At 34.1% G+C, this 13,476-nt stretch overlaps 2 protein-coding genes across 2 annotated transcripts; both read left to right on the forward strand.

The window, feature by feature from the left end:
- Positions 1-1,893: 1,893 nt before the first annotated feature.
- On the forward strand, positions 1,894-3,750 carry LOC21398900 (pentatricopeptide repeat-containing protein At3g25210, mitochondrial). The gene has a single exon (XM_010102488.2). The coding sequence runs from the start codon at positions 1,944-1,946 to the stop codon at positions 3,129-3,131; it is 1,188 nt and encodes a 395-aa protein (XP_010100790.1). The 5' UTR covers positions 1,894-1,943; the 3' UTR covers positions 3,132-3,750.
- Positions 3,751-4,662: 912 nt separating this feature from the next.
- Positions 4,663-7,445, forward strand: LOC21398901 (FK506-binding protein 2). Its single transcript, XM_010102489.2, has 6 exons — positions 4,663-4,756; positions 4,904-4,950; positions 5,640-5,702; positions 6,082-6,172; positions 6,292-6,396; positions 7,194-7,445. Exons 1-6 carry the CDS (start codon positions 4,693-4,695, stop codon positions 7,280-7,282), a joined length of 459 nt encoding a protein of 152 aa, XP_010100791.1. The 5' UTR covers positions 4,663-4,692; the 3' UTR covers positions 7,283-7,445.
- The last annotated feature ends 6,031 nt before the right edge of the window (positions 7,446-13,476 follow it).

Here is a 13,476-nt window from a genome sequence, read left to right on the forward strand (position 1 = left end):
CTAACATATATATATATATATAATGTTATATTAATATACTTATTTAATATATTTAATAATAATATTTATTTAATATATTATTATTTAATATATTTAATAATAATATATATTTAATCTATTTAATATTATTATTTATTTTAAATATTATTACATGTTTTCAGAAATTAAACTATCAAACACAATTTCAGTTTTTTTAAAACTGAAAATAATTTCAGAATAAAACTACCAAACGTATTTTCAAAAATGATTCGAAAATGAAAATAAAAACGTTTTCATTTTTATTTTCATGTAAAAAATAAAAACGTTTTGAAACTAATTCCAAACGCACCTATATTCCGTTGCTTTAAAAACGTAAAGACCAAATTAAAATTATCTACTCGACTACTTGAGCATTTTGTCGAAATTCGAAGTCAAAATATCAGTTTGTCCCCAAAGAACAATGCACAACAGCACAGTCCCCAAAACTACTTTCTTGCCGTATGGTCACGTCGTAGTTTGTGGGCTGCCCCCATGTTAGAGTACCACAAGCGTCGATCTTTAAACATCACAGCTAATTGCAGAGTTATTGGCAATCCTCACTAATCAGAAAACAAGAACCGTGTTCATAAAACGATTAAGCAATCCGTTTAGTAGATGATTTAAATTATGATTGAAAACTTTTAACATTTAAATTTTGTATAAGAAAAAAATATTATAATAAAATTAAAATTATAAGTTTTTTTTTTTTTTTGGTTTGAGGGAACCAAAATTAAAATTATAAGTTTGAACCATAAAGAATCCATATCTCAAATCTAATTATATAATTTTAGAGTGTATTCACTTTTAAAAATTAAAAAATGTTTTTAGGCTCGAGTAAAATTTATCTGATTTGATTAATTATGGTTTTCAACTTTACTTGGTCAAACCAATCAAGTACAATATTTTAAATTTAAAAGGTGCTGCATATGATTACATCTTTACGGTACGTATTATCAGATTTCCACAATTCAAAACATAATAAATTTTCTACGAAATTCTCTAAAATAAAAAAAGGTTGTGATTGTAAAATCTAAAAAGACTGAGCTCTTATGTCCCCTTATTCGTGTTTCTTTTTGTGTCTTCAGATCATGTCACTTTAATTTAGTGAATTGTTATAATTTTATAATACGTTATGATGCTATTTTTACAGTCTTAGAAATGGTCATAAATAGCAAAATTTTGAAATTAAATTAAATAAATAGTATATTCAATTTGTTTGAAGTAAATTACGTGTAAATGTTTCATTTTTAACTGGTAAAAAATAATTACATCATAAAAAATCTTTATTTAAGTAACAAAAATATTTTTACTAATTGTAAATGAATTTACACTGTAAATTACAATTTACTTTAAAATTTTATTTAATTTTAATGTTAAAAAATTAGGAAAATAGTAGAAAATAGGCTAATATGAAAAGCTTAAAAAAGTATATAGGCAAATTTTTAGTTATAGAAATTAATAGGCCATAACTTGTTAAGTTATAGTTCATAACCAGATAAATTATGGACAAACTTGTCAAGTTATGGTTCATAGCCAGATAAGTTATGGACAATTATAGACAATAACTTGTCAAGTTATGATTCATAACCAGACAAGTTATGGATAAAAATAGTAATTTAACCTATTTATTAACTTAGGTAAACTATTGACATATTAATTTTATTTCATCTTTCCTCTTTCTCCCTAAAAAATATGCTATTTACTATACTCTCTCTATGGGTGAGTTTGACATATAACGGGCTATATGTAACGGGCCCATCAGGCCCTACTAGAACGGGCTAGTTGCTCTTTCGTGTGGGCCCTAAACAGAGCCATTCGACTCGGCCCATTTCTCTTGTATTGCACTTCCTCTTCCTCCTTCCTTTCCACTCCATCGCCGGTTGTTCACACTTCACACTGGTCTCTCGCTCTCTTCTTCTCCAACAATGCCGGTGTCCGTACGCCGCATTCTCACCGCTGCTCTCAGATCCCCAAAATTTCCCTCTCCTCCACTTCTCTCTCTCTCCTCTCCCCAAACAAAACTCAATACCATATTTCCATTCCCTCAACCGCTTAATTCCCGCCCATGCTCGTCCTCTCCCCCGCCGCCAGAACCCGATCCTCCGATCCCAATCCGAACCCGAACCCGTACCCCTATCGAGAAGCAGTTCGAGACGTGGGTCCAAACCCTCAAGCCCGGATTCTCCCCGGCCCAAGTCCGCGACGCCTTGGAGGTCCAATCGGACCCGGACCTCGCGCTGGACATCTTCCGATGGACGGCGCAGCAGCGAGGCTACAAGCACACCCACGATACCTACCTCACCATGATCAAGATCCTCATCGACGGCCGGCGTTACCGTCACACCGAAACCCTAGTCGAGGAGGTAATCGCCGGCGCCTGCGAGATGAGCGTCCCTCTCTACAATTCCGTAATTCGGTTCTGCTGCGGCCGAAAGCTCCTCTTCAACCGCGCATTCGACGTCTACAAGAAAATGCTAAAATCCCCCGACTGTAAACCCAATCTCGAAACCTACACTTTGCTGTTCAATTCATTGCTCAAGAGGTTCAACAAGTTGAATGTCTGTTACGTGTATTTACGCGCCGTACGGTCTTTGACGAAGCAGATGAAGGCTTCGGGCGTGATTCCCGATACGTTCGTGCTCAACATGATCATCAAGGCTTACGCTAAGTGTCGCGAGGTCGACGAGGCGGTTCGGGTGTTTCGCGAGATGGGCCTGTGCGGGTGCGAGCCGAATGCTTACAGCTACGGCTATGTGGCCAAGGGGATGTGTGAGAAGGGGAGGGTGGGACCCGGTTTCGGGTTGTATAAGGAAATGAGGGGGAAAGGGTTGGTGCCGAGTGGGAGTACGTTTATGATTCTGATATGTAGTCTTGCATTGGAAAGGAGATTTGATGATGGCGTTGAGGTTTTGAGGGACATGTTGGATTGTAAAATGTCTCCTGATTTGTTGACTTATAAGACTTTGTTGGAAGGTTTGTGTAGGGATGGGAAGGGTGATGAGGCATTGAGATTGCTTGAGGAGTTCAGAGGGAGAGATGGGTTAATGGGTGGGAAGACTTACAGGATTTTGTTGAATGAGTTGCATTTTATTAGTCGCGAGGAGGATGAATAAATAGATGCTTTGGTTAGATCGATTATATTTGGGATATTATCACACCATTATTTTCTGATATGTAATTTGTTTTGACTATGTAGTACGCAGAGCAAAGAGATGTGAATCGCAAGGTGATAATTTGAAGTTATGCTGTTTACTCTTGACCTATGAGTTGCATTTTATTAGTAGCGAGGAGGTTGAATTGCTGCTTTGTTGGGCGAGGAAAGAACTGTGAGTGCAAGCTGATAATTTGAGATAAGCTCTGCACTCGAGTCTTGACCTATTATTGGATTGTGGAGAATGAGCTACAAAAATGCTGGTTTTGATTAAACTTTGACACAAGGGAGAATGAAGTTGGCTTGGTCGGATCTTTTCTGTTTGAGAAGATTTCCCCATTTCGAAAACGAGAGAAAGTCGATGGTCCTTTAGCTTCATAAACTTACGATTCGATGGCAATTGCCTCCTAGTAACATGTTAAGATGGAGGGAAAAACAATGATGGTTGCTGGTTCAGTTTGAGCTGAGAGTTTGCTCTTATAACCCTCCAAAATGTGCTTTTCTCCGTGAGAGAGCATGTTGTTGATCCTGTGATATGTGGAAGTTGAAAAACTTTTTGGTCTGTTTAGTACGTTGATTGAGTTTTTAATTCGAGTTGAGTTGTGACTTTATATAAGAGTTTTTTATTGTAGTAAAAAAGTTAAATGTGACTATTTTTAAGAGTTTTTTACTGTATTAAAACTCGAATTTTAAACTCGAATCAGCGATGTCTTTATATATTTTTTTCAGTGCTTCCCAAGTTTAATGCTGTGTCAAACAAAATTGAATACAAGATTTCCTTTTGTTTTTGTTTTTTATCAGCTCCTTGTTGGTTGAGTGGTAGATTTTATGGTGGTCTTAACTGACACAGTTAAATGAGAAAACAAAAAGGAATGGCAAGATCAAGCGACAATTCCATTACAGTTAGAGAAAGCTCCACTTTGTAAATGATCTGTGGAGTTAATTGTTTCTTCCTTTTTATTCATCATGATATGATTTGATGAAATCATGAAACTGAAAAACGAGAACAAAAAAATCCCGAAATTCCTGTCTTCAAAAGAAAAAAAAAAATAAAGAGAGAGAGATAGAGAATCCTACAAACAAAAATGCAGTTTCAATTTCAATACTATATTGGTATGTATGTCACAAATCAATTGGCTCTTTCCTTTTTTTTTTTCTCTTAAAATAATAATTCTAATCAAATTTCAACGAGAGATCCTGAAATCCATTTATATGCCGAGTTCTATTCTTGGTCCTTTGTTCGGATTCACCGGAGATTAACACGTACGGAAATGGGTTCTAATTGTTACAATTTTTTTTTCCTCAATGAAAATAGAATAAAATTTGTTTTGATGCATAAAATGATTGCCACGTTTCCTCAAAAAAAAAAAGATTTCCACGTAGGATGAAAACTGAACTTTTGGCGTGGCACTAGCCAATCAGAGCAGGGCCTGAGATAATTATTTATTATTTATCACTTATTATTCATACCCACTATATAACCACCCCACACAGAGAGAGTCAGTCAGAGATTGGCGAAAAATATGAGCTCAAGCATTCCATCAATGGCCGCTCCTATTTTCTTCTTCTTGCTTCTTTCTACTCTAGGTATCTCTTTATCTGCATCTTCTGTATTTTTTTTCTAATGAGTTTGTTAATTACGCAATTGATCTTATGAGATCTGAACATTCATACAAACATTTCGATTATTCAGTTCGATTGACGAGTTATTTGTTTTCTTATTTTCCTGTCCAGTTTCTGCGAAAACGCGCGATGTCACGGAGTTACAGATTGGCGTGAAGGTAAGTTCTCTATTTCTTTTCCATTTCCATTCTTTGGCAATTTCGTGAGGTGAATTTTGAAAGAGAAAACAGTTTGAGCTTGTTAGATTTCTTATTGTCTGCATCTATGGAGCAATTGCTTTAGGGATGCTTAAATTCTTATATGTATTAGTTACTCCGTCAGTACATTGATGGTGCTATTCGGATATACAGCTTCGTTTTATTGTTTTATTTCTTTGATTTAATTTAAGTTTATGATTGTGGGAATTTGCTTTTGCGTCATTGTGGAATTTTTCATTTTAGGGTCCGAGATGTGACTTTATGTGAGAGTTTTTTACTGTAACAAAAAAGTTAGATGAGAGTTTTTTACTATAGTAAAACTCGAATTCTAAACTCGAATCGGTGAAATGAACGGATTCTAAACTTGAATCGGTGAAATGAACGGGTCTTAATTTGTCATTTATGCAGTTGAGCACCTGCAGTTCTCCTAAATTTTTTTTAATATGTCGTGTAATCTTACTGTTGGATAATGTATTTATATCTTTTGGTAACATTGTATTTTAAATTTCACTTTTGTTGAGGAATCATCTATTATTGTCTATACAGTTTTGTGACCTATATGTATAATCTGTAAGAGGGTCTTCTAGGCCCTCATTTCCTTTAATTTTCATTTATCGGTAATTTACCATCTTTTGCTCTTTTTCTCGCAGTATAAGCCAGAATCTTGTGATGTTCAAGCTCACAAAGGTGATAGAGTCAAAGTACACTATCGGGTAAGTTGAGTTGCTCTTTCACCTAGATATGATATTTTTCATTATGAATTTCTTCACGGAAGCGACAAATATGTGTCTATGCAATGCTGATTGCTTCTCCATTCTCACATTCAGATCGACGTGCTTTGGCTTCTAATTGTAGTGTGGTCTGTCTTTTGCTTGTCAATTTAAACTATGCCATAGTTTGTATTAGGTGGCTATGCCACGTGAGAGTGCTGATTTTCGTATGGAAAGCTAAAAATATGAAAGGGAGCACATACTTGAGAATCATCTAGTCCGTTTCTATCCATCAGTACTCTAGTTATGTTTCGTATGAGCTGATTCCCCACCACCATAAAGAACTATGACTGACTGCTTATCGCTTTGAATCTGCTTGCAGGGTACCCTCACGGATGGAACCGTTTTTGATTCTAGTTATGACCGAAATGATCCAATTCAGTTTGAACTTGGGACTGGTCAAGTAATCAAAGGTGTGTGGCGCAGTGACAGAATTTGCTTACTTTCACTATTGTCACTGAAATTTGCGTGTACACGGCTTACAAACACCAAGTTGGTGGATTGATGTTTTCACGAGTTTAATTCTTTGTAGGATGGGACCAAGGGCTGCTGGGAATGTGCGCCGGTGAAAAGAGAAAGTTGAAGATACCGGCTAAACTTGGTTATGGTGAACAGGGTTCTCCACCTACTATCCCAGGTAGTTTTATAGTTATTTATTTTTTTGATCACCTCATTCATGTACTATCTCTTTTATTGAGTAAAAAGTGTGTAGTGACCAGTAAATTAATTTCGTAATGATGCAATAGTTTCGATCTCTTATGAGTACCTGGGTATTAGCGCTTTTGAGAAGACATTTGGCTTCATATGAGTTGTGAATGCAATGTAGCTGGAAGTATTGACTTGGATTTATGAGGCTCAACTTACAAATTATAGGCACGTGATGATTTTAGTTTTATTTCCTCATCTTTTAAAATAGTTGAATTCGTTATCTGTCATATTGCCCGTTGGGGTTTTATTATCTTTCACATAGCTTACAACCTTACATGTTTTTCATATGGCACCCTCATATTGTTTCCTTTGTGCCGCTGCATTCTGGTGTATGAGAGCCTGGATGGCGCCATTGTGTGTGACACATTCTTTTGTGCCCCTGAATGTCACCATTGTGTATGGCACATTCTTTTGTGCCACTGAATGGCACCTGAGTACCACTGTATCCTCCTTGTTGCACCGTACAACCTTATGCTTTTCATATGGCATGCTTGTGTGTATACATTCTCTTCAAGTGCTTTCAGAGCATACTTGAAAGTATAGCTTTCGAACCATGTGCAAATTTGGCCATGGAAAGTTAAATGTAGAAGAACAGATCATAGACATATGTAAAACGTTTGGATCCGGAGGTTGTTTTTCTTGTTAATCTCTATATATAAGATACACCATATATTATCATTAGAAATAGTGTATAGGAGATAATCTGTGCTTTTCTGTAAATTGCAGGTGGCGCAACTCTAATATTCGAAACAGAGCTTGTTGAAGTGGTGGGGAAAACATCAAGCGGAGGCAAATCTATAGACAGCGACCTGTAGTCAGCCACATAAGTCCCCGCTAATGGCGCCATTTCCAGCCTCTTTTTTTCTACCCTGATTGTTTGTTTTGCATTTAAAAAAAAATAGTTTGTTTTCTAGTTAGCAAAGGCTGGTATCCTTATAGACTTTTCGTCAAGCATCAAGTTATCAACGACTTTCCGCATGAATTTATTTTATCCGAAGGTTCCGTGCCTTCAGGCTACAACTTGTTTTTGTGTGGATTTTATAATCCAATTTTTATGTTATGTAAAATGGAAAAAAGAAAACGACCCCACTATTAATGCACCCTAAAAAAATCACTGAAAAGCGTATGGCTTGCTCTTTGCTTTTTCTAGACTTCTTTAGTGAATTCCAAATCAAGCAAAAACAATTCTGCAAATGACGCCTTCTAAATAAGCAGAGAGTACTAATAATTTTGAAGCAGGTAATTCTACCGGGGCATTTTACTCTTTGAAAGGTCTTTCTTGTGTTTTTGGCTAGAAGTACTGCAAAGATTCCTCTACAGTTTCTCTTGGGTGATTTTTTGGCGGTCAGATTTGCAGGTTGTTTGTGTGCTTGCGTGACTGACACAAGTTTTGTAGACAAATTTTTGGGTTCTGCTGCTTTACAACTGGACCGTGCTCTTTTCATTGTTGACAAATCATGCACAAAAAACGTTTCCTTGCAAGCTGAAAAAGTGACATGTCCTTCGGAGAATAATCTAAGTGGATCCACTGAAAATAATATGGGCCGTTCACTTCGCTGATTCGAGTTGAGATGTGATTTTATGTGAGAATTTTTTATTATAATAAAAAAGTTAGATGTGACTGTTTCTGAAAATTTTTTACTGTAACAAAACTCAAATTCTAAATTCGAATCGATAAAGTGAACGGGACATAATGGTTTTTTTAGTTGTGATGTGAGGTATCGGTAATGCACCCAAACATGTTTCATTACCTTTAATGCTCAACATTAGCGATATCTCATAAACACTTTTCATGACTTTGGTATTGTGCTGAAATCAAATTTTTACAAGAAAAATGGCCCCGCTGGTGGGCTGCACCAGTTTATCTCAAATTAAATCATAGCTCTATTCGAACTGAATGGTATTGCTCTATTTACTATTGTCCTCGACGTGGGAACCACTGAGTGAGAATGACATAAATATTGTCAATTTTTCGATCTTGTAAAAATATTTGAAGTGTATAGGAAAATAAAAAGGAGATGTTATTTTAACCTTCGTATTAAATGATAATTAAATATATAGCCTAACAAAACTCGTCATATTATATGATAATTAAATATATAGCCTAACAAAACTTGATGAATGCTGAATAGTTTAAAGTTGTCTATCAAAATATCTTTGTTTAAAGATTTTCCAAAAAATGTATGGTACATATATTGGAAATTCAATTATAGGGTATCGTCTTTTTCCTTTGGAGTATAGATTCCTATGGCTCGATTACTTTGGAATGGTTTATATCCCAAACTTCCTTCCATCTTTCATGCAAAAAGAGATTGGGTATGGTCTTTCAAGGACAAAGAGGCTCTCTCCTTCGTGATTCGACCATGAACTTAAAGCCGTCCAAAATTTCCATCTTTCAAGACAAATGAGGAGATTTGGGATGTTGACAGATAAGCTCTCACCGATAGGGGGAGAGTGATTCACGCGGCCATGTGGAGGGAGGTTAGTGGCGTCATGAGGAGGCGTTGCATTGTTAGAGGGTTCAAAACATGTGATTTGAACTTAAATTTAAGGGATTGTTTAATGAAATTTAGAAAAAGTTTGAACTCGAGTTATTACGGGTTGTTCTTTTGCATTTTTTAGTTAGAGTGACTTGAGTGATGATCTTGAGTTGAGTTTGAGTTATAACTTGAGTTGAAGTTGTAACTTAGTTTGTGTTTTGATGGCACATTTGAGTTATGATTTGAATTGATAATCTTTTTGAGTTTGTATTTGAGTGAGTCAAAACTTAAATTTGTATTTAGATAGTATTTTAATAAAAACTCAATAGTGATGAAAAATTTTAATAGTGTGTATGGGTGGGGTTTTATTTGTCTTTTCGTTGTGAATGCATAGAAAAAAAATCATCTCAATCAGAATTAAAACGAAAAAGTTATGACATTTTTAAAAATAGAAAAAACATTGTTCATTAACTTGAGTTCGAGTTTATAAACTCGAGTTGAAGGGGAAACTTAAATTCGAATTTAGCCTCAAACTCGAGTTCAAACTCGAATTCAAACTCGAGTTCAAACTCGAATTCAAACTCAAGTTCAAACTCAAATTTTAAATAACATGAACTTAAATAAAGTTGTAACTTGAATTCAAACTTTTTTTGAGTTTTGTTGCAAAAGAACAACCCCTACTTTATTTAAGTTTATGTTCTTTTCTAAAATTTAAGGGGTTGTTCTTTTGCAACAAAATTCAAAAAAAATTTGAACTCGAGTTACAATTTTATTCAAGTTTATATTATTTTGTAAAATTTGAGTTTGAACTCGAATTTGAATTCGAGTTTGAACTCGAGTTTGAGGCTAAACTCGAGTTTTTTCCCCTTTAACTTGAGTTCATAAACTCAAACTCAAGTTAATGAACAGTGTTTTTTATATTCTTAAAAATGCCATAACTTTTTCGTTTTAATTCTGATTGAGATTTTTTTTTCTATGCATTCACAATGAAAAAATGAATAAAACCCCACCCATATACCCTATTAAAAATTTTCATCACCATTGAGTTTTTATTAAAATACTATCTAAATACAAATTTAAGTTTTGACTCACTCAAACACAAACTCAAAAAGATTCTCAATTCAAATCATAACTCAAATGTGCACATCCAAACACAAACTCAAGTTACAACTTCAACTCAAGTTATAACTTAAACTTAATTCAAAATCATCACTCAAGGCACTCTAACTCAAAAATGCAAAAGACCAACTCCTAAGTTTGAACTCGAGTTTGGGGCTAAACTCGAGTTTAAATTTTTCCTTCAACTCGAGTTCATAAACTCGAACTCAAGTTAAATGAATAATATTTTTTTTATTCTTAAAAATGTCATAACTTTTTCGTTTTAATTCTGATTGAGATGATTTTTTTCTATGTATTCACAACGAAAAGATGAATAGAACCCAACTCATATACCCTATTAAAATTTTTCATCACCATTGAGTTTTTATTAAAATACTATCTAAATACAAATTTAAGTTTTGACTCACCCAAACACAAATTCAAATAGATTTTCAATTCAAATCATAACTCAAATGTGCACATCCAAACACAAACTCAAGTTACAACTTCAACTCAAATTATAACTCAAACTCAACTAAAGATCATCACTCAACTCAAAAATATATAAGAACAATCCCTAAATTTTGTGAGAAAAAATATTATAACATAACATATTAAATTTAAATTTTTTATAAGAAAAAATAATATTTAAATCAAAATTAAGGTGGTTTAAATTCTCAAACCAAACCTACCCTAAGAAAAAAAACTTCAAAAAAAAAGTAATTATAAGATAAGAGTATGAAATACCATTAGGTACAACGATAGGGATTATATGGGATGGATGGTGCGGAGAGTTTAAGGGCTTGTTCTTTTAGAGTTTAACTTGAGTATAATTCTTGAGTTGAATTTGAGTTATAACTTGAGTTGAATTTGTAACTTGAGTTTGTGTTTGGTTGTGTACATTTGAGTTATGGTTTGAGATAAGAATCTTTTTGAGTTTATGTTTGAGTGAGTTAAAACTTGAATTTGTATTTAGATAGTATTTTAATAAAAACTCAATGTTGATGAAAATTTTTAATAGGGTATATGGGTTGAGTTTTATTTGTCTTTTCGTTGTCAACGCATAGAAAAAAGTCATCTCAATCAGAATTAAAACGAAAAAGTTATAGCATTTTTAAGAATAGAAAAAATATTGTTCATTAATTTGAGTTCGAGTTTCTGAACTCGAGTTGAAGGGGAAACTTGAACCCGAGTTTTAGTCCTAAACTCGAGTTTGAACTCGAGTTTAAACTCGAGTTTAAACTTAAAAGAACATGAACTCGAATAAAGTTGTAACTCGAGTTGCATTTTTTTGAGTTTTTCACTCAAAAGAACAAGCCCTAAAAAAAATCATCTACGTTCAATTCATCACAGGTCTCATTTATTTTACTAATTTAAATTTTTAGGGTGCGTTCACTTCACTAATTTACATTTTATGATTCGAGTTAAAAAACTATATTCGAGTTTCAAAAAATTTGAGTGTAATTTGAAATTTAGAGTTTAGTATTTAGGTGTTGACTATTTAACTTTTGAAACTTGAGTTTTGTGTTCACTTGCACAAATACCAAACTCCAATTAATTTCAACATTGGTATGCATTTCTGTTGGACTAAAAAACGTTAACATACGTCTGGCATGCATTTTCAAAGAATGACATGCATTTCTGTTCTTCATAATAATATATATATAAAATTTTCTTCATAATTATACAACACAATATGCGAATTTTTCTGATAAAAAAAGACAATCAGTGACTGAGGTAAGAAATAAGAGAATCCCTGACGTTGGATACATAAGGCCACTATGGTGTAAACCTTGGGGATACTCCTGCAGCATCTTCGGATGACACTCCTACAACTTAACATAACAGTAGACTTAGCATGTTTTTAAAATATATAAAAAAAGTCAACATTCTCAATGAGAATATACAACTGATAAAGAAATAATAAAACAAAGATCAATTCAAGAATGTTTCATTTTCCAATTGGAAACAAAAGACCAAAACGTATTTTGCTTCTAGATATACATAAACCATTAAGTTGTTGACTGTCCATAAGAAGATAGTCCAAATCAATTTAGCAATATGAATTCATTCCCTTGTGAATAAAGCAGAGTTGTCAAATATATTAAGCCTACGTGTTGTGTCAGCCTGGCATTGAGCCCCAATTCAACCGAAACAAACCACCTAATCATAACCCGGTTATATGCTTAAGAATTGCTGCTGCAAATTAAACCTATATCATAACCTTTACATAAATAAGTAAATAAGCATATGTGGTCCTCGACACTACTACTCACAATACACTGCAGCATCTACGGAATCCCTGACCTTGGATACATAAGGCCACTGTGCCAAGTTTGCCAACCCGTAAATGAAGCAAAGAGGCACCACCTTTTCAAATGCAACAACCAAGTTGTCTCTCGTAGTAAGGAAGGGACTATCCACCTGTCAAGAAAAATGTTTTAGTTGTATATAATATACCCCATGAGTAAGACTCAAAACATGATAGTTGTCATAATAACAAATTTAAACTTACCACTACAGGTTTTGGCTTTGAGATAAAACAACAATCTAACAACGCCGGTTGTTTTCATATGCAGCGCAAATACTATTAGCTATTTCATCCCTTAATATGTGCATTTGTCGTCGGTGCGGATGGTTTTGATGTTGTTGGGTTCCCCGATCAGGATTGTGATTCTGATTCACATCTTGATCCGTGTTGAGTGGATCAATTTCAACTACCGGAATGGCGTCTCTCATGTACGCGGTGAGTAGATCATCATTGTGGTTGTACATATGTATGAAGTTGTGTAGAATAGCACAAACAAGAGGAATGTCTCTTTGTGTCTGTATCGGGTAGTTATTAATACATTTAAGAATACGGAACCTGGCTTTCCACACGCTGAACGTGCGCTCGATATAATTTTTGAGGGAAGAATGAGTGTAATTGAACAACTCACGCGGAGTTTGGGGCCGACCACGCCTTGCCCGAAACTCTTGAAGGTGGTAAGTGTTGGGAATAATGTCCTAGAAGCATGAGATGTAATATGATATTTATTATTTAATTAATAAAAGAGTTTATTCATTATTTTATGTGCATATATTTATGAATATTTTATGAATATCAAATGAAAATTTCGTGATTGTTTATGTAACCTTAAACATAGTATGTAAGTGTTATATACGAGAGGATAGTATTTAAGGATAATAATCAAAACATTGTTCATGATGAATTAATTAAAGTTCAAAATCTTTAATTAAAACATTATTAATACATGTCATTCCCATTTAGAATGGAACGGTGTTATCCGCACTGTTAATATAACGAGATATTGAATGAGTGTATTTCGCATAATAAGATTATGTGGAACAAGGACACAGACACAATATGAATTTCTAATAATTCCGTTAAGTATAGAAATTCTAATTGAGTCTACCGATGGTCATATATA

Source organism: Morus notabilis, unplaced genomic scaffold, assembly GCF_000414095.1.
Source record: "Morus notabilis unplaced genomic scaffold, ASM41409v2 Scaffold52, whole genome shotgun sequence".
Lineage (NCBI taxonomy): Eukaryota > Viridiplantae > Streptophyta > Magnoliopsida > Rosales > Moraceae > Morus > Morus notabilis.